Source organism: Panthera uncia, unplaced genomic scaffold (genome assembly GCF_023721935.1).
Source record: "Panthera uncia isolate 11264 unplaced genomic scaffold, Puncia_PCG_1.0 HiC_scaffold_590, whole genome shotgun sequence".
In the NCBI taxonomy this organism is placed as follows: domain Eukaryota; kingdom Metazoa; phylum Chordata; class Mammalia; order Carnivora; family Felidae; genus Panthera; species Panthera uncia.
Genome location: NW_026059749.1, coordinates 10745 through 36279, shown reverse-complemented (window position 1 = coordinate 36279; position 25535 = coordinate 10745). Strand labels below are relative to the sequence as shown.

At 36.0% G+C, this 25535-nt stretch overlaps 2 protein-coding genes and 1 pseudogene across 2 annotated transcripts; 1 reads left to right on the top strand and 2 right to left on the bottom strand.

The window, feature by feature from the left end:
- The first annotated feature begins 7685 nt into the window (after positions 1-7685).
- On the top strand, positions 7686-8625 carry LOC125918239 (olfactory receptor 4P4-like; annotated as a pseudogene).
- Positions 8626-13087: 4462 nt separating this feature from the next.
- Positions 13088-14026, bottom strand: LOC125918240 (olfactory receptor 4P4-like). The gene has a single exon (XM_049624262.1). The coding sequence runs from the start codon at positions 14024-14026 to the stop codon at positions 13088-13090; it is 939 nt and encodes a 312-aa protein (XP_049480219.1).
- Positions 14027-23746: 9720 nt separating this feature from the next.
- On the bottom strand, positions 23747-24676 carry LOC125918241 (olfactory receptor 4P4-like). The gene has a single exon (XM_049624263.1). It carries the CDS (start codon positions 24674-24676, stop codon positions 23747-23749), a length of 930 nt encoding a protein of 309 aa, XP_049480220.1.
- Positions 24677-25535: the final 859 nt, after the last annotated feature.

Genomic DNA, 25535 nt, shown 5'->3' with positions numbered 1-25535 from the left:
ACATCGTTCAATCAACTATATCGTGGTTTTAAATACGATCTTTGTGCATATATGCTGTTTTTATTGACTTATTACTACATTAAAAAATACTTGCTTAACTTCCTAACCTGTTTTCTATTAACAGTTGGGAATAGTTCCCAATTAACTGAGGGAAATTTCAACTAATAGAGATCTGGGTTTGGGGTTTTTTGTTTTTGGGTTTTGCCCCTGTTTGAGCACTTATCCTTCTTCAGAAACCTTAGGATTATGTTATCAAAACGAAAACAAAAATATCCTTGGATGTTAATGGAAAACGTAATTACATTTATATATTAATTCAGGAAATGGCTATTTTTATGATATCTCCTGATCTAAATCTTTGAGATCTGATTCTGTCAGTGTTTATTATATGGCTTTACTTAAGGTCATGTGATTTTATTCCTATCGATCCAGAGTTTCTTAGTAAAATATATTTGTAAATAACATTGTTTCCTCATTATTGTGAATAATTTTTCTATTTCTCTATTTTTATTCCTAGATGAAATACAATCTATTTATTTTGTGTATACATATCTTAGATTTAGCTACCTTACAAATTTTCTTATTAATTCTAGATATTTTTACCATTTTTCCCATTTTCCATTTTTATAGAAGTATAATCTACTCCATTTTATAGATGAATCAAGCTGTCTTGCAGAATTTTAGCATCTATCTCACTAAATTAATAGCAAACAAATTATCTTTAATTCCCAGTTTGGGGCATGCTTCATGAAATCATTGCAGCCATTGGTTGCTTTAGAGAAAGTTATGGGTGCCTGGGTGGCTTAGTTGGTTAAGCATCCGACTTCAGCTCAGGTCATGATCTTGTGGTTTGTGAGTTTGAGCCCTGCCTCAGGCTCTGTGCAAAGAGCTCAGAACCTGGAGCCTACTTCAGATTCTGTGCCCCCCCCCCCTGCCCCTCCCCTGCTAATACTCTGTTTCTCTCTCTCAACAAATAAAAAATAAAAAATAAATAAAGCTATGTATGAGATAAATTGTTTCTGGGCTGAAAGCCTAATATTGTAATTTTATAAAATGCCTTTTTTACGGGTGGAGCATATGGGCATATTTAAAATGTTCTCCAGGAAAATTTCAGCTTGAAAGGAAGAGACTACAGGCTAAATTGGCAAACAAGGGAGGCGTTTTAACAATGTAACACCTGGTAAACTTAGAGTGTTGAAATAAACTTGAAGAAACTGAGAATTTAATCCTATCATCAAGGAGTCTGGGGTGATACAAATGTAGGCTATGTTTACCAGCCTCTGCTGTATTGTAGAGTTTTAAAATATTTTACTATGATGTCAAATCCATTTATTATTTTAAGCCTATAGTAAAGTCTCTCAGAACCAGTAGAACGTGTGATCTTTAAACCCAGGCAATCTGAGGGGCGTCTGGCTCTTGACTTTGGCTGAGGTCATGATCTCCTGGCTTGTGGGGTCACACCCTGTATCAGGCTCCATGCTGGCAGCACAAAGCCTGCTTGGGATTCTCTCTCTGTCTCTCTCTGTCTCTCTCTGTCTCTCTCGCTCTCTTCCCATCCATTGCTCATGATGTTTCTCTCTCAAAATAGATAAATAAATTAAAAAAAAAAAAAAAAAAGGAAAGAAAGAAAGAAAGAAACCAGGCAGTCTGAGTTTAGAGCCTCCCACCTTCTCTCAAACATACACCTGTTTCCTACATAGTGTAGATTATAATTAATATTTCAAAAATAGAAATTGAGACATACTAATACAATTGTAACTCTTTCTTTTATTACTTTCAGAACACAAATAGATTAGAGGAATTTCCCACTGAACGTAACTTTCTTGAAATGAGGAAGAAAACATGAACATTAATATTTGGAGCATGCAGATGTCTTAAAATATTGTTAGAAAGTAAAAAACAATCTATAAAAATAGATGCATTCATAAACATATGCTGTTTAAAACAATTTCAATAATAATGACAATTTCTATTAAGCTTTCAGGCAGACGGTAAGGAGAAAGTAAATTTTTTGTTAATTTAATCGTGTCTTCACAGTTTTAGAACAGATAGAAAGACAAGACTTTTTAGATGTAGAAAAGATGAGAAAATACAATTGTCTTGTAGAATTACTTCAATGCAAATTCAAGAGACAACCAAGTTGCAGTAGCCAAAAAACATAGAAAAGTCAAAGATTTACTGTTTAATAAAGTTTCCATATGTTTTAAAAAAAATTGCAGTTCCCTGTTCTTTGCTTTTGAATATGCTGTTTGTAATCATATATTTGTTTGGTTTATTATCTGCCTCTTCTTTCAGTCTCTAGCCTCCTTAAAGGCAGAGACTGTCTTGTCCACCAATATATGCATTCTTTATACTGAATTTTATCCAACTCACACTTTTTAGATGTAGGTGACAGTAAACATATATGTTTTTTTAATTTATTATGAATATAATTGATTGTCAAATTAGCTTAATTACATACAACACCCAGTGCTCATCCCAACAAGTGCCCTCCTCAATGCTCATCACCTATTTTCCTCTCTCCTCCACCCCCCTTCCCGCCATCAACCCTCAGTTTGTTGTCTGTATTTAAGAGTCTCTTATGGTTTGCCTCTCTCCCTCTCTGTTTGTAACTATTTTTTTTCTCCTTCTCTTCCCCCACAGTCCTCTCTTAAGTTTCTCAAGATCCACATATGAGTGAAACCATATGATATCTGTCCTTCTCTGACTGACTTATTTTACTCAGCATAATACCTTCCAGTTCCATCCACGTTGTTGCAAAAGGCAGGATTTCATTCTTTCTCATTGCCAAGTAGTATTCCATTGTATGTATAAAACACATCTTCTTTATCCATTCATCATTTGATGGACATTTAGGCTCTTTCCATAATATTTTTGAGAGGGTGAAAGCAGGGAGGGACAGAGAGACAGGGACAGAGGATCCTAAGCAGGCTCTGTGCTGACAGTAGTAAACCCCATTTGGGGCTTGAACTCATGAATCATGAGATCATGACCAGAGCCAAAGTTGAACACTCAACCAACCGAGTCGTCCAGGTACCCCGGTGACAGTAAATATTTTTTAAATGAAGAAATCGAGGAAACCATCTTATTTATTATAATATTCTTCTGTGTTTTCAAAAATACACATATGTGAAATTTTAATAATATAATCATATAACAATATAAAAGAATTTAATTTAATAAAGGAGGTTGTCATACAGAAATAAACTTCTAAGCTACATGCACACCAAGCAAGAGAACCCACGGGAGCAGACAAGCTTCATGAAAGAATAGTGGCAAAGGAAAGGAGTCTTTTCCAAGCATCAGTTAGAAATCCCAACACCTTAATAGGCTTGTTTTTCTGGGGAAAAAAAAATAACTCTTTAACCTTGGTCTACAGTCTGTACTTTTCATCTGGGTCATAAGGTTCTCTGGTGCTTCTCATTTTAGCTCTCCTATTCCCTCAGTCACCCACTTCTGCCCTGTACTGACATACGAACATTGCATTTGACTTTTCCCTCTAGTCCCGTGTCCCACATCTAATCTCAGTGCTTTGGATACTGTGCATGAGGGAAATATAATTATTAACTTTGTTACTAGAGAGAAATTTAAGCAATGGTTTATATTTGTGGCGAAGTATACTGATGGGAAACTTGTAAACCCTCAGAGATGTTGAGAGCTATTCTATATAACATGTTTTCTCAAAATTTGCTTTAAATACCAATTCGATGCCTATATCAAATATATATATATAATGTATATATAATGTATATATATTATATGTGATATATAATATATAAAAATACATTAATATATAAATATCAAAAAGTATATATATACTTAGTATATATGTAAGTTTTTAGAAGGTAAGATGAATGTCAGAGAGACACATTTCTTTTTCAGAAATGAAAAAATAATTTGCAAAGATCTCAAATCTGGCTCAGTTTACAATGGTATCTCTCTTGATATATCACAAGAGTTCCTTCATAAGACTGTATGCCATAAGACTATATGCAATTAAGATTTATTATTGCAAAGCAACGTTAATTTTTTTTCTCTTCCAATTTTATCTTAGGCGTGAAGCCTCAGCTTACAAGAAATCTGTCTGTTGAGCGAAGCAGCTGGTAAGTTAAATCCAGCTCATAAAGACGCCAGTCATTTTACTTCAAGGGAATACGCCAGTCATTCCGAATGCAATTTGTATCTGATGTTTTTAAGAAATCTTTGCATGGGAAAACTTCCATAACCATTGAAAATACAACCTCTACGATCTGGGGAAAGTTCCGCCTTGTTTTCCATCTATAACACACGGTAGCTATGTGGGCTGAAGATATGCGTGTCGGATGCTCTAGTCATTAGTGCCGCATCCTCAACAGCTATCAAAGTATTTGTGGGTTTATCTGTTTGGCCTCATTTAGAATATCATGAATGTAGTTATTCATTAGCCCTTGATATTCCATAGTCGAGGATAATTGAATACGGAGAGGGGTTTACTGCCTTAGGAGGTCCCTGGACAGAAGTTCAGTAAAGGAGCTGCATATAAAATGATTAAACACTAAAATACCCATATGATTCTAAGACTGAAGAAGCAAAAGTGTATGGCAAAATTTTCAATCAACCTGCTCCATTGTATAATATCTAAGGGATACATTTCTTTTTGTCCAGGTTTAATATAGACATTTTTTTTTCGAGGTGAAAGGGGAATTGAACATCCATCTAATTTAGAAAAGGTTGATGAATCCAAAGGAAAGAAAATAGAAGCATTAAATGACTGTAGTGAGCGAGAAGTTGACCTTCAGGTTTCTGGGTTGAAGGTCAGCTGACAAGGTGGGAAAGATTTTGTATTTAATGTTATGAGAATGTTAACCCTGATGTGAGAAACCCCAGCCCTCAGGTAAGAAAAAAAACAGATTGTTTGTGGCAGGGAAAACTATGCTATGTCTTATCTACTTAACCTTCATTTTCCCGTGTTGAAATATGTGCTTTTAATAAGCTATTCACAATTTGCAATAAGAATCATAATCTGACCTATTATTCTTAATTTATATTTATGTCCACTGAAATGACAAAAATGAAAATATTAATGCTAACAATATTCATCAAATATCTAATTTTTACATACCAGGTTCCGTACTAAGCTTTTTACATAAATAAACTCATCAAATCTTTACAATAGACCTCAGAGTTACAGTATTACTCATTTTGTGAATGAAGGAAATGAGGTTACATATTTTTCCCGAGATTTTTCCATGAATTTTGGAGCCAAGTCCTATATCTTATTTTATATAGCTCTAGAACTTAACTTCTTAATTAGTGGGATCTCCTACCACTTGAATATCCTGAGTATCTCCTACGTTTATAACACTACAGGAAGTTGCAAGGAGGAAACGGGAGCAACTAGTATGTTTTTTAACATTGAGCTTCATATGCATTATTTTACTTGACTTTCTCAGTAATTCTGTAAGTTAGGCACTGCAATGTTCATTTTACGGAAGAAGGAAGAAAATGTTCAAGGAAGTGAAGAATCTTGCATTTAAGTATCAGGGCTATGTTAAGAACTAGGGTCCATCTCCAAAGTTTGTTATTCCTAATATTGTGAAGGCAGGGATAGTCTCAGATAACAGTTTCTGATCTGGTCTACTTACATTTTTCTCTAGGGCTTTGATCTTACGTTCAGTCATTGTGGATGGTGGCTAACAGTTATTAAACGTCTAATACTTTCCAAACACTGCTCTAAGAAATGTCCCACTTATTAACTTTATTATTTCAAAATGTCACCCTATAAGGAGGTATTATTGTTTCTTCAATTTTACAGAGAAGGAAACTTGGCCTCAGTTTCCTATAAAAATCTAAGTGGGCTTCCAGAATCTAGTGGGCATAATCCTTCAATATTTTAAACTACATTTAAAGGATAAATGGACAGGATAAAAGGATAAATTTACAAATACACTTTCAAATTCATTTACATCATAAACATTAGATGTATAAAATATACTTATTTATAAAATATATCTTTTTCTAAAAATGAATAGAGGTTCATGGTAAAAGTTTTGGGCAATAAAAAAAGTATAAATTGGAAAACTAAAATCTGTGTAGTGTAATTATCATGAAATAGCCATTGTTAATAATTTACTTAAATATTTAAATTAATTTATCTTGGATATAACATAACTTGATATAAACTAAAGAATGTTTGCACTTTGGATATATATTTCTTATAAGGAAGCACCGTTGACTCCTAAGTATTAATTCTAAACTTAATATTTTTCAACTACATGGCTCTTAATTATTGTTAAGTTTAATTTCTCTTGTAGTAGAATACATCCAATTTAACAGAAAAGCAGAAGATATCAGTGATGTATAAACATGTTTTAATTCATTTAAAAATTACTGACCCAGAGACGTCTGGGTGGCTCAGTTGGTTAAGCATCCAACCCTATTTTGGCTCATGTCCTGATCTCATGGTTCATGAGATTGAGCCCCACATCAGGCTTTGCATTGACAGCATGGAGCTTGCTTGGGATTCTCTCTCTCCCTCTCTCTCTGCCCCTCCCCTGCTCGGGTGCTCTCTCTCTCTCTCTCTCTCTCTCTCTCTCTCTCAAAATAAATAAATAAGCATTTAAAAGAATAAAATAAAAATTACTGAACCAACAAGAAAGTTTTAAAAGTAAGGTTGGTTTTCTTATAATCCTGCAAGAGAAAGAAATAGGAAAAGCAGAACGTAGCTACATTATGCTACAAAGAACTCTTAAGTAATACAAAAATTTCATGGAGTAATTTCTATACTTATTTTCTCTTATAAACCCCTCAAAACTACAGGGCAAATTAGAAAAATAACTTCCTCTTTAGTTCTATCATGAATTACTTGATTAGTGGATTAATGGTCATTTCTAGTCCTGTATTGTTATTCCTTTAAGCCTCTAGCAAACTGTGTACTTGCCAGTTGTTTCTTTTTTTTTTTTTAATTTTTTAAAATGTTTATTCATTTTTGAGGGACAGAGCACAAGGGGAGGGGCAGAGGAAGAGGGAGACCCAGAATCCGAAGCAGACTCCAAGCTCTCAGCTGTCAGCACAGAGCCAGAGGCGGGGCTCAAACTCACAAGCCATGAGATCATGACCTAACCTAAGCTGAAGTAGAACACTTGACCGACCGAGCCACCCAAGCGACCCCAGTTTTTTTTAGTTAGTATCTATTTAACATTATATGCATTGTATAAATCACTCACATGCCCTGCCACCGTTTTTGTGACCTCATTAGAAACCATCTGTTCAAGTAAATTCTCCAGTTTACCTCCTAAAATTATGCATTATGTTTACTTAACATTGATGGAATTAACACGTAACACTATTTACATTAATACGTATACTTTGACTTAGTACTTGAATAAATACTTAACACTATTAGATATCCCGCTTTTATTCTTAGGGAGCATAATTTCCTGTCTTCTCACAAAAGAATGTAAACTACACAAAAACTCGGACTTTGTTTAATTCACCATGCTATCCAAAGTTCTTGGACGAGTATTGGCACTAGATATTTAAAAGGATTTTGTTAAATGAATGAGTGATTTCAGTGGATCTCCAAATGGCTAAGGTCTTAAAATATGCATCAGGCCATTTTAATTGAATATTAGATTTCCATTGTCTCATCAATTATTTGCTTCATTACTTTTGTCCTCTCAGATACCTTTCTGGAGCATCGGATCATGGAAAATAGGAATAATGTTACTGAATTTATTCTCCTGGGACTTTCTAAGAATAAGAAAGTCCAGATCCTCTGCTTTTTATTTTTCTTACTCTGTTACCTCGCTATCTGGTTGGGGAATCTGATTATTATGGCTTCTATCACCTACAGTCAGCTAATTAACCAGCCCATGTACTTCTTCCTTAATTACCTTGCCCTCTCAGACCTCCTCTACACCTCCACTGTGACACCCAAACTAATGACTGACTTACTGACAGGGAAGAAGGTCATTTCCTATCATAACTGCATGACACAGCTGTTTACCACACACTTCTTTGGGGGGGGTCGAGGTCTGCATCATCACAGGAATGGCCTACGACCGCTATGTGGCCATCTGCAAACCACTCCATTATGCCATCCTCATGAGTAGACAATGATGTAACTCAATTCTCGGAGCATCATGTGCAGGTGGGTTTCTGCATTCCATTGGCCTGTTTCTTCTTGCAATTTTTCTGCCATTCTGTGGCCCCAATGAAATAGATCACTATTTCTGCGATGTATATCCTTTGTTGAAACTGGCCTGCACTGATACACACAAAATTGGTTTCTTAGTCATTGCCAATTCCGGCCTGATGGGACTGGGGATCTTCGTGGTTTTGATGGCCTCCTACTTCATGATATTGTGCAATGTGAGAGCATATTCTGCAGAGAACCGCCACAAGGCACTTTCCACCTGCAGCTCCCACATCACGGTTGTGATCCTGTTTTTTGCACCTGTCATCTTTGTTTACATTCGACCTGCCACAACTTTACCGGAAGATAAAGTGTTCACACTCTTCTACACAATTATTGTCCCCATGCTCAATCCTCTTATCTACACACTTAGAAACACAGAGATGAAAAATGCCATAAGGAAAGTTTGGTGCGGTGCAAGGTTTTGGAAAGGGAAGTCAATGATTTGAAGGCTCGTCATCTTTAAATGTAAATGGGTATCATCTCATCACACACCCCCTTTCTCTGTTTCTTTGCCAATGGCAAAATCAGTCACAACATGCAAAAGGCAAGCCTTAAACAACAAAACGCCATCAGTGGATTACTCTTTCATATTCCTTTCCGGGTGTGCTTCCCTTGTTTTCTTGCTTTGCTAAATTTTAAGTTCCATGAAAGTAAGGGCATATCATATTTATTTTACTGCTAATTTCCTAGTAGCCAGCAAAGTCTGTATCACATATAGGAGCTCAATAAATATTTATTGAATGAATTTATAAATATCTTGTCACATAGCTCTGTTTCTCATCCTTTATAGGAACCACCTTCATGGCTTAATGACCTACTTAGACATTCGATACTTCTGATATGTACCTTCTCTGCTTATTTTTCTACTTCTAAATATTCTGGCTTCATCCAGACAAGACAGGATTCTACCCTGGATCCAATCATCCAGACAAGATACTCCAAAATGTGTATGGGTAGCAAAGATTAGTATGGCTGAATTCAGGCTATTTTAACTGGTTTGACATAAAATATATATAATCAAGGAGTAACCACAACTACTTGTACTGCAGGAAGGAAGAAAATATAAATCTCTCAAAACTAAGGACCTTTTCAAAGTAAAAGATTTTCACTTACTATCTAAATTCAAGTTTAAAATAATCCTAAAATAATATTTCATATAAAATATAGAGCAGGTTTACTGATGGGCTAGGTAGGGGATGCTGATAGGAAAAAGAGAGAGAAAGATGATGGATAAATGATAAATAAATGATAGAGTGAGTCAGCAAGTACAAGGGAATGGAATGTTGAAGCAGTTCTCTGATGAAAGTTAATGGAAAGAAGTGTATCTTTGGAGAAGTTGGATTCACTCACCCAACTATGTGGCTTTTTGTTTTGTTTTGTTTTGTTTTGTTTTTAAACAAGGCATTCCTCAGTTGTATCTAGTCTGAAAATCCTGACTCCGTCGTCTTCTACTTTTTTTCTTTTCTTTTCTTTTCTTTTCTTTTCTTTTCTTTTCCTCTTCTTTTCCTTGTCTTTTTCTTTCCTTTCCTTTCCTTTTCTTTTTTTTTTTTTTTCTTTTTAAGTAGGCTTCAAACCCAGTGTGGAACCCAACACAGGGCTAAAACTCACGACCCTGAGATCAAGACCTGAGCTGAGGCCAAGAGTCCCATGCTTAACTGACTGAGCCACCCAGGCACCCCTTCTACCTTTTCTTTTATACATGACACCATCAAGAGTGAACTCTTGGGCACCTGGGTGGTTGCATCGGTTAAGCATCTGACTTTGGTGCAGGTCACGATCTCAGCTCGGATCACCATCTCATGGTCATGAGTTCCAGCCCTGCATGAGGCTTGCTGCTGTCAACGCAGAACCTGCTATGGATCCTGGATCCTCTGTCCCCCTCTCTGACTCTGCCCCCACTCACACTCTCTCTCAAGAATAAATAAACATCAAAAAAAAAAAAGAGAAAAAAAAGTGAAATCTTGATCTGGCTACTGTGAAAATTTCCCTCTTGCTGGCAAGCCTGATAAACTTTGACTGTTGACATCAATTTATACGATAATTTATTTTTATTTTTCTTTTTTTAAAAATTTTATAATATGTATTTCTTTTTGAGACAGAGAGAGAGAGAGAGAGAGAGAGAGAGAAAGAGAGAGGAGACACAGAATCTGAAATAGGCTCAGAGAGAGAGAAAGAGAGAGAAGGAGATACAGAATCTGAAACAGGTTTCAGGCTCTGAGCTGTCAGCATAGAGCTTGACACAGGGCTCGAGCTCATGGAACCTTGAGATCATGACCAGAGCCAAAGTCGGACTCTTAACTGACTGAGCCACCCAGGCACCCCAAAAGTCTTTTCTTTACCAAACTATGTAATTGCCTCTTTAGGTTCCAGTTTGATGCTTAGAAAACTTTTAACCTCTAAATTTCAGTTTACTCATCTGTAAAATAAAGCCAATAATTAGATAATTAATTCAAAATTAAAGTTTTAGAGCTTTTTTTTTTTTAATTTTTATTTATTTACTGAGAGAGAGAGACAGACAGAGAGAACTGAGGAGGGCAGAGAGAGAGAGAGAGAGAATCCCCAACAGGCTCCACACTGCCAGCGTGGAGACTGATGTGGGGCTCGAACTCACGAACTGTGAGTTACAGACCTGAGCCAAAATCTAGTCTGACGCTTCACTGACCGGGCCACCAAGGAGCCTCAGTTTTAGAGCTTTTTAAGAAAAAGATCCTCAAAAATAACTTGTGTTGACTGAAATCATCCTTTATTATAATGTTACTTACACATGTAAGTCACAAAAATCATTATGCTTATAATTCTAAAATAAAAATTTCGAAGTATAAAATCAAATATTTATGTTAAAATGTTTTAATTTGAATGTTCCACAGAAATTAATTTACAGATGCTAGGGGATAATAACAACAATAAAAATTATTTTGAGCAGTTTCTTTTCTAAGAACAATACTCATATCCTTCCATTTTTATAATTACCTTATGAGGCAGTTACTATTATCTCCATTTTACAGAAGAAGAAAAAGAGGAGGGAAGACTAGTTGTCTTTCCAGGGTCTCTCATGTAGGAAGATATTATTCATTTACATGCTTAATTATGTTGCTAATGTCATATTTTCTTTTTTATTTTGAGTGTTATAAGACACCATTTGAATCATAATTGTCATCTCTGCTATTATTTTACTTTGTAATAATAGTTACATATAATCAAAAATAATTTTCATTAGACAATAAATTTAAGAGTTTAAACCAAAATCAAGTGTTAAAAATAAAGCATTTGTTAATAGTTGTCTTACTACTCCAAGAGTTACCTTTAATGAACTCGTATAAACTGACATGTGTCATGATGTAGGCTGCATAAGAATTTCACTAAAGATCCAGTTAGTTTATCAATTGCTGTAATAACAATTCTCTTAAAATTTTAATACCTTTACAAACATGCCCTTCTGAAGACAGCTCTCCAGTCATTTTTTTTTCAGAGAATTAAAGTTTATTTTTTATTTTAAATTTACTTATTTAAATTCAAGTTGGTTAACAACCAATCATATCTTTCCATTTGAACTCCCTAAAATTTTCCATTGTACACTGTGCTATGACTTTTTTTTTTTGCTGCTCTATTTATGTATTTGTTTATATATTCAGTCTCTGTTCATTTCCCCCCTAAGCTGTGCAATATAATGTTTGTTCCACTTTCATGATGTCCAATGTGTCTGACTTCATTAAATAATTAAGACAAAAACAGTTATTTACTTCAATTATTTGAAGAACTTTTCAATTCTGCAGACATCAATGGATATCCAGAGCTATAGATGCTCTATAGAAATTGGAAATTTATAGTTTTTGTTCTGATGGCAATGGAAAAAATAAATTTAAGCATATTCTTAAATTAAATAAATTAAGCATGTTGAAACAGGCAGTTTCAATGCCAGAAATTATATTGGTTTTTACAGTCACATTGGCCCCAAGTAATATTAAGTGGAGATTCTACAATGTAACTGCCACTAGCCTTTCTGTCTAAGGCATCCATACTTCTCAGACATTAAAAGTAGCCAAACATCCTACTCTCCTGGTGCAATCTCATTTTATGTCTGCTGTGTCAGCACAAGTATCAGTAGACCCCCATTTTACACTCAAATGAGGCTCAGTTTGGAGAATGAGTTGTATAGCTACCTTATTTATTACCAATACCACGTTTTTATTACAATATAAAGAGGATTTTTATAGCAAGTATTTCTGTAATTATTAAAATGCTGTGATTTTTAAATGATCTAATTAAGTCATTTTAGAAAAACTCTTCGGGTTTTTATACAACCATTATTCTTTACATAAATAATGTTTTTATTCCTTAGACCCTATTTAAATAGTATTTGCTTTTTAAATTGTTGCAATGAATATGGAAACTAAAGAGCTAAGTGGAAAACATGATTCTAAGTTTCTGATGCTCCTTTTTGATGAGAACACAGGGAGGACCGTTTATGTCTGGGCTGATTAATAGGATTGCAGTTTATGTACATCTGAAGATATCATTCATGAATCCAAAGTATAGGGAGATTAGAAAAGGGGACTTTCAGTTAGCAACTTATGGACAGAATCCAAAGGAAAAATATATCAAAGAAAAGTGTAACGGAACTTCAGCAAGGAAATGAGGACTCAGATTACAAGGGAAAAATAAAAATAAGAAACAATAAAGAAAAAAGAAAGAAAAAAGAAAGTATTTCAAGGTAAATTATTATATTAATGCAGTCACCCCAATGTCTATGCTTATATTTCCTAGAGCAAAATTCATGGTTTAATGAACTTAAGTAGAGAGAATATCACTGACACCGATGTCTATGCTTATTTTTCTTAGAGCAGAGTTCACGGTTTTTCAAGACAATGTCACGTAAGTAAGATATGTAATGAGGAGGGAAAATGCCTTTCAGATGATTTGCCTTCCAATAAAACATAGTTTCTGGCACCACACTTTTCTCAAGGCAGTCTTCATCTCCACGTTTCTGAATGTGTAAATGAGAGGGTTAAACATGGGGGCAATGATGGTGTAGAAGAGAGCAAACACTTTGTCTGCCGGGAAAGTTGTGGTTGGTCTAATGTAAATGAAGAGAACAGGCACAAAGAACAGAACAACAACTGTGATGTGGGAACTACAAGTGGAAAGTGCTTTGGTGCGGCTCTCTGCAGGGTAAGCCCTGATGGTGTATAAAATCAACAAGTAAGACAGCACCAAGACCACAAAGGTCACCAAGCCCATCATGCCTGAGTTGGCAACCACTAGGATCCCAACTCGGTAGGTGTCTGTGCAGGCCAGTTTCAGCAAAGGATACACATCACAGAAGTAGTGATCTATTTCATTGGGGCCACAGAAAGGTAAATTGATGGTAAGGAGACACTGGAAAAAAGAATGCAGAAATGCCCCGGTACAGCTAGCAGTGACTATGGTATAACACCTCTGCCTATTCATGATGATGGTATAGTGCAGGGGCTTGCAGATGGCCACGTAGCGGTCATAGGCCATTGCTGTGAGGATAAAGATTTCAATCCCCCCAAAGAAATGCATGGTAAAAAGCTGTGCCATACAGCTAGTATAAGAAATCATGTTACTTTCTGCCAGCAAGTCGGTGACTAGCTTGGGTGTCACTGTTGAGGTATAACACAGATCTGAGAGCGCAAGGTTATTAAGGAAGAAATACATGGGTTGGTCAATTAGCTGGCTGCATGTGATAGAAATCATTATGAGCAAGTTTCCCATCCAAATAGCTACATAACAAAATAAGAATAGTAGAAAGCACAAGTTTTTAATTTTCTTGTTCTGGGAAAGTCCCAACAGAACAAATTCAGTGACGTTGTTCATATTTTCCATGGTCTAATGCAGTTAAGTCTCAACAGGTTTTCCTGAAAAAAAGAAAAATGACAAGTCCTCATGGGAAATATTGACTGAGCATGGTGTGGATTCGAATGAGTGTTGTGAAAATAAATTCATTTATCTCATCAGCTTCCTATAGTACATTTTAAAGTACTTCTAAGCTTTTATGAATACGCTTAACATATAATTTAACAGATCAGGTTACTTTGTAGAGTGAAAAGGAATAATATTAATGGTCATACTCGCTCATGTCATAAACAAAGATACACAGACATCTTGTGTAGAAGATGCAAAAGGTGAACTTAGAGGGGATGCATTTCTTTTCCTGGAGTAACTCATCTGCTTGATGGCTTGAAATAGCCAGGCTGGAATCCAAGCAAGTGAGGTGAATTACACAATTGTAAGATAGAATCCTGTCTTTATTTAAAATTCCGGGTTTTTTTTTTTTTTTTGGAAGGGGGTGGGGGGTTGAATCACTAAATTCTATACCTGAAATTAATATTACGTGTATGTTAGCCAGCTGGAATTCCTTAAAACAAACTTGGAAAAATAAATAAATAGAATTCTGGGTTTTTTTTTTATGGTGGAATTTGCATTTTTTAAATACTGCATAAAAATCTTACTATCTTCATTATTGAGCTGTTTGCACACAAGATGAGTAACTCATTTGTCTCACTCTAAGTCCTGACTCTGGGTTGGAACCATTTAATATTTATCAACAGTATAGCCAGCAATAAAGAAAATATGATACCAGCTGAGGAGCAAGTGGCTGTGACATGTCTTTTGACAGAAATAGATGAAAAGAAAAGAATTAAATACTTAATATTGAGAGACACACGCTATGCTAGAGCAATTCAAACAGGCATGAATGGCACTTGCTAGACACATACTGGACTTCAATCATTATTTTTTTTTAATAAATGAAAGATTGCATAAATAAATCATGATTTCACCATTTTTCTTATATTTTTAAGGTGACTGAATTATTTTTTGTAGGAATAATGACGATTCCATAAAAAGTGCATCCCCAGGACCATTTTTCAGGCTATTACATATATTCTCAGTATTCCTGTAATCAGAAAATATATATAGAAGATATTTTTAAAATAGCTTTAATTTAAATAGTGAATATGCGGGGCGCCTGGGTGGCTCAGTCGGTTAACCGTCCAGACTTCGGCTCAGGTCACGATCTCGCGGTATGTGAGTTCGAGCCCCATGTCGGGCTCTGTGCTGACTGCTCAGAGCCTGGAGCCTGTTTCGGATTCTGTGTCTCCCTCTCTCTCTCTGACCCTGCCCCGTTCATGCTCTGTCTCTCTCTGTCTCAAAAATAAAAACGTTAAAAAAAATTTGTAAACAAAAAAAATAAATAAATAGTGAATATGCTTATTTTCTTTTTTTTAATTCTTTTAAATGTTTATTTACAGAGCATGAGTGGGGGAGGGGAAGAGAGAGAGGGAGACACAGAATCCCAAGCAGGCTCAATGCTCTGAGCTGTCAACACAGAGCCGGATGTGGGGCTGGAACCCATGATCTGTGAGATTACAACCCGAGCTGAAGTTGGACGCTTAACTGACCGAGCCACCCAGATGCCCCTTTTTTGTTTTCTTGTTTTCTTTTGTTTATTTTCAATGAATTTGCCAACGTGCCTCTGTAGTTAAAGCTTACCATTAGTCCTTTCCAAGAATCTAAGCTCATTTTTAATACTTTTCTTCATACAGCCTTGAAGAAAAACATGATTTTCATAAGAAAAAAAATATGAGTAGAAAAATTTCATTAATTAACAAGCAAGATAGTTTGAAACACTGTCTTTCTGTCTCTGTTGCTCTTTCACGTTAACTCAATCTCAAACTGGCAAACTGGGCAAATAATTCAATGACTTACTGGTTCCCTTGTTTACCCCAGTCGAACATTTCTTTGAGACAGTTCTCCAACGCATCATCAGATACCCAAAGAATTCATAAGCGTGCTGTTTAAATTAGAACTTACATTTCCGGGGCACCTGGGGGGCTCAGTCGGTTAAGCGTCCGACTTCGGCTCAGGTCACGATCTCGCGGGTTCGTGAGTTTGAGCCCCGCGTGGGGCTCTGTACTGACAGCTCAGGGCCTGGAACCTGCTTCAGATCCTGGGTCTCCCTCTCTCTCTACACCTCCCTCTCTCACACTCTGTCTGTCTCTCTCCTTCAAAAATAAACATTAAAAAAAATTTAAAATAAAAGAACTTACATTTCCAACACCTTCATATTATTTACAATGCCTCCCTTGTTAATATTAAAGTCGCTGAATTTTAGATTTACAACATCCCGATTTCAGGCTTATGTGGCTTAGAGAGAGAACCTTGTATAAGGAGCCGAAGGATTCATTTGGCGCAAACACATAGCACAAGCTATGACCGTAGCTGGGTTTCTTCACTTCCTCCCGGTTCCTCCTTTCTCTCATCTGTTAATTGAAATAGAACTTTCATAAAGTAATCACATAAAATAAAAAAGTCAAAGAAAAGACACTGCCCTTCTCTATACTACATGGAGTTTTTCAAAGTTTCAAATCAATTGCACGAAGTAAGGGTTTCAAGATGGTGCATAGGAAAAGAGAGATGAATACTTTATTTCTTTATGTGACAAATATTTTTTGAGTTCCTACCATGTAGGGTAATGGACTTTAGGAGTAGATGTGGAAGGTCCTGGCCCTCATGGTGATGTCGTGTAGAAAAGGAAAATAAATTTCAGGAAGAACATGGAACTCAGCCATTTAAATTTAGCTTTAAATATGGAAACATTACATAAATATTCTCTACTTTTACAAATATGTGCATAATAAATATATGAAATACAAATAAAAAATGAAAACTGGCCCTTCCTAATTGATTCAGTCACGTCATCTTCTTCAATTCTGCAAAAAATTCTATCAAAATCCTGGAGGGTACAACCTACCTGCTTTTGTAGGAAGCATTAGCCTCAACAGACTTATCTCAAATAGGAGCAAGGATATTTTAATCCCAATTTTACATATAGTCAAAGAGCTAGTGTAGGGGCTGAGATACATTTTTTTTAATTTAAACTTGCTTTGCTTTACTAATTTATAGGCCATAAAATCCAACCCTTACCTAGACTCTTTTTCTCTTATCTTAAAATGTAAGAACTATACCAATGTTTTTTAAAGAACTCAAGTTTCTGTCACTAATTGATTCCTTGATTTTGGAGAAAAAAAAGAACGTATCCTTTTTTTAAAGGATGTAGGGGGTAACAGACTGTGTTTCCTGTCCTTTTTTGCAACTAATAGATACTTTAAGGCACTTGTTGGAGGATATATTTCAGGTTCCCCCTGTCCTTAGTCTTCTCTCCTCTGATAGCAAAGGGTCCTATAACAGCACCCAGGCTAGTCACCTTGTGTGACAGAGATATTCCACCTCTATTTTAATAACTCTTTGTCTCTTTTTAGTTTATTCAATATACCATGCTAAATTAATCTCTAAAATTATGGTTTTCTATGTCATACCCACACTTAAAAACCACTCTTTTGCAAATATTTTACCCCTATATTTATTACTGCATTATTTATAATAGCCAAATTATGGAAGTAACTCAAGTGCCCAACAGTAAATGAATGGATAAAGATGTGATTTTACACACACACACACACACACACACACGTGTGTGTGTGTGTGTGTGTGTGTGTGTGTGCAATGGAATATTACTCAGCCATAAAAAGGAATGTAATCTTGCCATTTGCAACAACATAGAAGGACATAGAATATATAATGTTAAGTGAAATAAGTCAGTCAGAGAAAGGCAAATACCATATGATTTCACTCATCTGTGGAATTTAAGAAACCAAACAAATGAACAAAGAAAAAAGAGACAAAAAAAAAAACAAAAAAAAAAAAACAGAAACCTCAGAATTTTAAACACAGTGAACAAACTGGTGGTGGCCAGAGGAGAGATGGGTGGGGAGATGGGCGAAATGGGCAAAGGGGATTATTTTGATGAGCACTGAAAAATGTATACAACTGCTGGGTCTTTAAACCTGTGGAAATCTTTACCTCATTAAGCCTCCCTGAAATACTTCCATTTATCTCATTATTAAAATTTAAATTTGAACATCCAGGAAATTAATTTTCATTACATTGATTCAAGGCAGTTCATCAGACAGGCAATGACAGTGCCTTGTATTCTTCTTACCCTTGATAATTTAATACTACACTCAGTGGATTCATTTTGGATTTACACAAAACCAGGCTAGAGATCTGGCCATATGGTCTGGAGTAAGGTAATTAACTCGTCTGGCAGTTTTTCCTTCTTTAACATGGGCATTCCTAACATCAATGTTCCATAATTGTGTAGGTTGAATAATCAGGTACAAAGTATGCAACAGGCATTAATTTTTTTCTCTTTCACATTTTTTTCCCTCAAATCATTATGTATGGATTAGGTACCCAATATATAATGGGGAAAAATAAACAAAAGTACACTAAAATGTTAATAGATAAAAATGTAAGCTATTACAATTTATATCAAAGAGATTGCTATTATTAGTAGAGTCCTTCGCAGACGTAAAAGAGAAATAATGACAATATCTAATATTATTTAGTGCTTACCATACTTTACAGGTAGTTCTAAATCTTCCACTTGTATTAATCGTTGATCCTAAGAGGCCCAGTGACCCTTTCATTATCTCTCTTTTGCCAAAAGGAAACCAAGCCTCTTTAAATTTTGGATAAAATATTGATAGCTTCTGAAGACTAATTTTAAGAATATTTTGATTTTTAAAATAAATGATTTTGGATACTGATAATTTGGCTGTCAAGCTCAAATTATTCTTAGAATTATTCCAGGGGCATATTACCTTTTTGGTTATTTCTTTCTGTAACCAAGTTGCCTCACTCAAGAAATCAAGGTTGAGCTAACTTTTTGACAACAACTCCAAAGTTTTCTCAGGGATATAGTCACAATCATTCACTGAATTCAGTACTAATGTGACAGAAAGTTGCTATAGAAAATATTTACAAAACTTGAAGAGGGAAATGAGCCTATAAAATCAGCATACTTGTAGATAAAAATTTAATTTATGCTGTATATATAAGCTTTGTAAAATTTGAAAGTCATGTTTCTTTTTAATTATAAAGTGGTTGGAATTTTACTTACCAGGCGATTATCTCATTGGACAAATTTCTTTATCTCTGAGAAAAAGGCGGCATTTGGTGCTTTCAACACGATCAAAATAAATGCTTAATTTTGCTGCTGAAGATTAATGAATTTCATCACACCAGCAGCCCGTGTAAGTCCTGGTTCTGGGACTTCCCTATTTCCCTTATAAAGAGAATCATTTTCTCCTGATTTTTGAAACTAAAAGGAAATAAAATCATCATTGGCATTTATGTTGAAAAATGCTCTTGTGTGTTTTCTACTCAAAAGGTGCCTCTTCATTGGTTTCAGCATTGGACATGTATATATAATGCTGTTTAATTTCCAAGTGTTATTTAAACTAGATTACCTGGGAGATTACAGCCCCAGACTTGCCTCTCATTTTTTTATGGGGTAAGACATTTCCCAAAAGAAAAGTTGGCCAATGGACAGCTGAAAATGGCTTAATTCCTTTTCAGTACTTAAAAAAATAGTTATGCCATGGTTAAGAACTTTTTATACCCTGAGGAATTTGAGCACAAACCAAGAATTCACCTCTATCCAATATTGATAGACAATAAATTATGTGCTTTTTTTGAAACACGTTCTGAGGAAACAGTAGGGAATAATGTAACGTCTTTACAGAGGTTGAACTAGAAAATGCAGAAGAAGCCTAAGGCCAGGATTTGAAGTCTGCCTTAGTGCAGAAGAAATTGATGGAACAGTGGGTGGCAAGGTTCTTGTGTCCTACTGAACATCCCAATGGCCCTACTTCTTCCTCTAGCCTCCGCTATGGCAACCAGTTTCCACATATTTAACTCTGAGAGCAGGCGTAACTTTATAGTACTTTCTCCTACAAATACCACAATGAGGATTTGTGCTAAATAAAACTTAGAAAATGTTCCTCTAAAATAAAAAAATATGTTTTTGTAATCCAGGAAATCAATTAAAAAGGTATATACAATGGAAAGCATGGTCAAAATAGCTAGAAAATGGTGCATAACGAAGTGAAGCTTGAGCTACAGGTCATAGTACCGTCGACACCTGCACAACATGGGCTTGAACTATGTGAATTCATTTATATGCGGATTTTTTTTCAATAAATATATTACAATACTATAAGTGTATTTTCTCTTCCTTAGGATTTCCCTAATAACTAGCTGACTTTATTATAATAATATAGTATATGACATATGTAACATGTATAACATACAAAATTATGTGCTAATTGACTGTTCCTGTTATTGGTAAGGCTTCGAGGCAACAGTAGGCTATTAGTAGTTAAGTTTGATAGGGGTTAAGGAAGACCTTCTTAGTTGGCAAAAGCTTAGCCAGTTCATCTTGTTGTCTACTTTGTACAGACCAAGAGATAACCAGAGGCATAGATCTGTTCCAATTCATGGCAGTCGTTAATGGTTTTACTGGTGTTTAGAGATTTAGAAAGCATGAGTAGAAGATGTGGATATATGAATGGACAAAATGTGAGTCATACACGTCGGTGTCTACTGCAGAGGAACTTCTCAATGATGGTAGACAAGATTATATGTTTCATGGATCTCAGCCATCCTCTATTCCCAGCTACAAGTTCAAACTCTTTGGTCTAGGTCTAAAGTGGCCATTGTGGCCTAGAAAGCATCCCTACGAATGCTATTGCTAGGGATGAACAATATGAAATTTACCTCATGAAGGTTCATCTGGCTTCTGTGACTACTTTGTAGTTACGACTATGTAAGACAACCCCAAATTTTGTGGTGTAAAATGACCAATTTATTATGCACTTGGACTCTATGGATCAGGAATTTAGACGTAGTGAGGATGGCTTGGCTATGCTCCATGATGTCTTGGGTCTCAGATGACAAAACTCAAAGGTGAGGGGTGCTCACTAGCTAGCAGCTGAAGTCATCTGGGGCCATCTTGACTTACATGTCTGGCAGTACTGAGCCCAGACACCAGATGAGCTGCTGGCCGTAAAATTCCTCATATGGTCTCTCCATATGGACTAATTAGGAAATACTGCTGTGGCCATCTTTAGAAGTTACTGTCTGTCACACCAACATTGAGTGCTCAACATGTACATTCTTCAGGGAGACTACTCAGTTACTCAGTCTTGTCGTAGCAAGTGGATTACACTGAAAACCTTCCAACATGGAAGAAACAGAATTTGTGTTCACATAAATAGACACTTATTCTGGATATGGATTCGTCTTTCTTGCTTATAATGCTTGTACAAGCAGCACAATGCATCGACTTATGGAATGTCTTATTCACCACCACGTTATTTCACTTAGGATTGATTCTGATCAAGTAATTTATTTCAGAGTAAAAGGAGCATGGTAGGGGCACCTGAGTGGCTCGGTTGGTTAAGCATCTGACTTTGGCTCAGGTCACGATCTCACAGTCCACGAGTTCAAGCCCCATGTTGGGCTCTGTGCTGACAGCTCAGACCCTGAAGCCTGCTTCAAATTCTGTGTCTCCCTCTCTCTCTGCCCCTCCCCAGTGCGCTCTCTCTCTCTCAAAATAATAAAAATAAGCATTACAAAAATTAAAAAAGAAGCATGGTAGTGGACATATACACAGGAATTCACTGATCCTACTACATACCCTGTTATAGACTGAACTGTGGTTTTGAAAATTCATATGTTGAATCCAAGTAACTCAGAATGTGATTATTTAGAGATAAGGCCTTTAAGGAGGCAATTAAGTTACAATGAGGCCTTTAGGGTGGGCCTTAATCCAATATTACAGGTATCCTTATAAGAGAAAATTTGGACACCCAGAAAAAGTACCAGGAATATCTGTGCACAGAGAGAAGACCATGTGAGGCCACACAGAGAAGGCAGTCATCTACAAGCCAAGGACACAGATCTTTGGAGATACTCAACCTGCCAGCACTTTGACCTTGGACTTCCAGACTCCAGAACTGCCCAAAAATATATTTTTGTTTAAGTCACACAGTCTGTGGCATTTTGCTATGGTAGCCCTAGCAAACAATTCATAACCCATTTCTCTTAAGTAACTGATTAGAAGCAGTGAGTAAGTGGCTTACTGAACAGTGTCAATTCAGAAACAGCACGCTGAAAAGCTGGAGTTCTATATTTAAGGATGTGTTAACCAATATATGATTTTATTTAATCCATAGTCATGATAAAAACAGTTATAGAATTTTATGGAATAAAAGAATGTGTATGCAAGGACCTCCTTTATTATTATACTAAAATCATAATAGAATTTTTTTGCTCCCTGTACCAGCATTTTTCAACTCAGCATGTTTATAGGTTTTACTTATAGAGGTTATGCTTTCATCAGGGAACACAACAATTATTTTATTGAAGTGGAAAGTGAAGTTGTCACTTGGACATTTTGGGCTCCTCCTGCCTCTACGAAACCAAAAGACAAAAAGGGGCTGGCGCGATTGGTATTGATGATAAGGTCCGATTTGTTTGTTTGACACAATGGTGCATGGATGACCAATATCTGGAACCCAGGGCATCTCTTAAAAGTTCCATAGGTAATAGTAAAAATTAATTTAAAAAAATAAAAAGAAAAACGACAAGATCATTAAAGACACAGAATATCAGGAATGATGATTTGGTTCACATTAGTAGACAAAGAACCCCAATAATAAAGGTCAACCTGAAATTAAGGGAAAGAATGAATAGAAAGGACAAGAAATAAAGGTATAAAAGTTAACTAGAATCTCATTGCCAGTTATCATGAGTTATCTCATGACAGTTGAAGCAATGTAGCAATGTACTAATTTTACAATCTGTTCTTAGTGTTACAGATTTTCTAGGGAGGATTATAACCTGACCTAGAAAGGAAACTAACATTGGAATTAACTTCGTCCAGAATGTTGAGGATGTTCTGTTTCCTTTTTGGAAGGAAGAGAGTGAGACTACCTTAGCAGCAGCATCTTGTTCATTGAAAATATAAATATAAGCTCCTTTCATAAAGTTCAAATACCATACAAAAGAGTGTTTATGAGCTCTGTACAGCTCATGTACCTATTTCCCTATATACCTACTTTTATGCTCTCCTCTGAGATGCCAGGAGTAAAATCTACCTATAGTTCTTATCTACCAGGAGACTTATTAGTTTCTGTCAATAGGAGTACACGTTAGTGACAGTGGAAGTCCCGAGGAGGGAAGAAAAGGCTTCGTTACACGTTCACAATAAATTATCATATTAAGGAGAACTTGGGACAGGTATTTGAGGAGAATGGAGGAAGAATGAATTGAAAAACATAAATGAAAACTGTCCAATCATCAATAATACTGTATTCATTTCGTATGGTGACAGATGGTAATTAGACTTACTCTGGGGATCATTTCAAAATGTATAAAAACATTGAATCACTGTGATGTACACCTGAAATGAATAGGATACTGTATACCAATAATACATAAATTAAAAAAAGAAAAAACATCTTAAAAAATAATAAAATTGTCCAATCAGGAGAAGTCTTGAAAATGCTAAAGTTTCTGAACTCCAACCTGAGGCTGGCTTTGCAATCACTATATACTCTCTGTATGTCATTTCTTATTAATTCTAGGGTCAGGATGGAGCTCTAACGTGAAATTCTAGAACGCTTTGCATAGAAGTTACTTCCCTTCCAAGAACAAATGACGAAACCAAATTTTCTTCATGGCATCCTTCATCTCCATGTTTCTCAGCGTGTAGATCAGAGGGTTGAACATGGGGGCAATGATGGTGTAGAAGAGAGCAAACACTTTGTCTTCTGGAAGTGTCGTGGCTGGTCGAATATAAATGAAGAGAACAGGCGCAAAGAACAGAATCACAACTGTCACATGGGAACTACAGGTGGACAGAGCTTTGGCGCGGCTCTCTGCAGGGTAAGCCCTGATGGTGTACAGAATCAGAAAATAGGACGCCATCAAAATCACAAAAGCCAGTAAGGCAATTAGACCTGAATTGACAATTACCAAGACGCCAATTCTGTATGTGTCAGTGCAGGCCAGTTTCAGGAGAGGATACACGTCGCAGAAGTAGTGATCTATCTCATTGGGGCCACAGAAGGGTAAGAAGATGGTGAGAAGGAACTGGCTGGCAGAGTGTAGAAATGCCCCCGTGCAGCAGGCTGTGATGATTGTGTTGCACCTCTGTCTGCTCATGATGACCGTGTAGTGCAGGGGCCTGCAGATGGCCACGTAGCGGTCATAGGCCATCCCCGTGAGGATGAAGATCTCGATGCCTCCGAGAAAGTGGAGGATAAAGAGCTGTGTCATGCAGTTACTGTAGGAAATGGTCTTCCTCTCTGCCAGCAAATCAATCAGAAGTTTGGGTGTCACTGTTGATGTGTAGCTAAGGTCAGAAAGTGAGAGACAATTAAGGAAGAAATACATAGGTTGGTTAATGAGTGGACTGCATGTGATGGAAATCATTATGAGCAGATTGCCCATCCAAATGGCGACGTAGCAAAATGAAAATAATATAAAGCAGAGGATTTCAATGTTCTTGTTTTGAGAGAGTCCCAAGAGAATAAACACGGTGACGTTGTTTCTATTTCCCATGATCCAGTGCAGTAAGAATGCATAACAGCCCCCTGGGAAGACATAACACACAAGTCAGTGTCAGAAACGTGCATGGAGAATATAGATGATGGCACTAATATCATGAGGGGATATTTAATAGATATGATCCCAGCGTTTGGGAAAATAAAATCTAATATGTAAAAATTTTTTTCCGATTAATCTCATGATGACTTCCATAGGTCAGTCTTTCGGGACATTAGGTTCAATCTTGACATTAATAAAAATTAATGCAGTTAATCAGTAATTTTTTTAAAAAAGAAGTGTAAAAATTCTTAGTAGTCACCAAATGTTTTCCAATTCTAAAGGGCTATACAGCTAAGTCTTTGTAAAGGACATATCTCTGGGTCCCTGACAAACTCAGATTTGTCAAAGATGCAAGTATAAGTCATCAAAGTTTTTGCTAAATGATATGGAAGTAAATGTGAAGCTTGACAGTGGTCACTAGTAGAATAAATGCTTCCCCCAAATAGCCTCAGAATGAGGTAGAAAATAAAACTAATGATTCATATATGATACGTATACTTTTACAAAGTGAAAGACAAACAATTCTTGGCAGGAGGCCCCTGAATTGGTTTGAATACTTTTTTTGATGGCTTGTTTATCTTTGCCTTAGTGATTCGTGACAGTAAGATGACGGTATTTTATATCAAAAGTACACTTATTTCTATAGGCACGTCAATAAAAATCACATACTTAAATGAACCACAGAATGAAGCAAAGTTAAAACTGAAAAGAAAAGCAGAAGTCAGTTTCACCTTTATGGTTTTGCTCTTGACTCAGTGTATCATAATTTGCAAGTCATTTTCTTCACAGTGGTTTGAATTATAGTACGAATTTG

Coding starts and splice junctions, on each gene's coding strand:
- LOC125918240 (XM_049624262.1), bottom strand. CDS start 14,026: ATGGAAAATATGAACAACGTCACTGAATTTGTTCTGTTGGGACTTTCC.
- LOC125918241 (XM_049624263.1), bottom strand. CDS start 24,676: ATGGGAAATAGAAACAACGTCACCGTGTTTATTCTCTTGGGACTCTCT.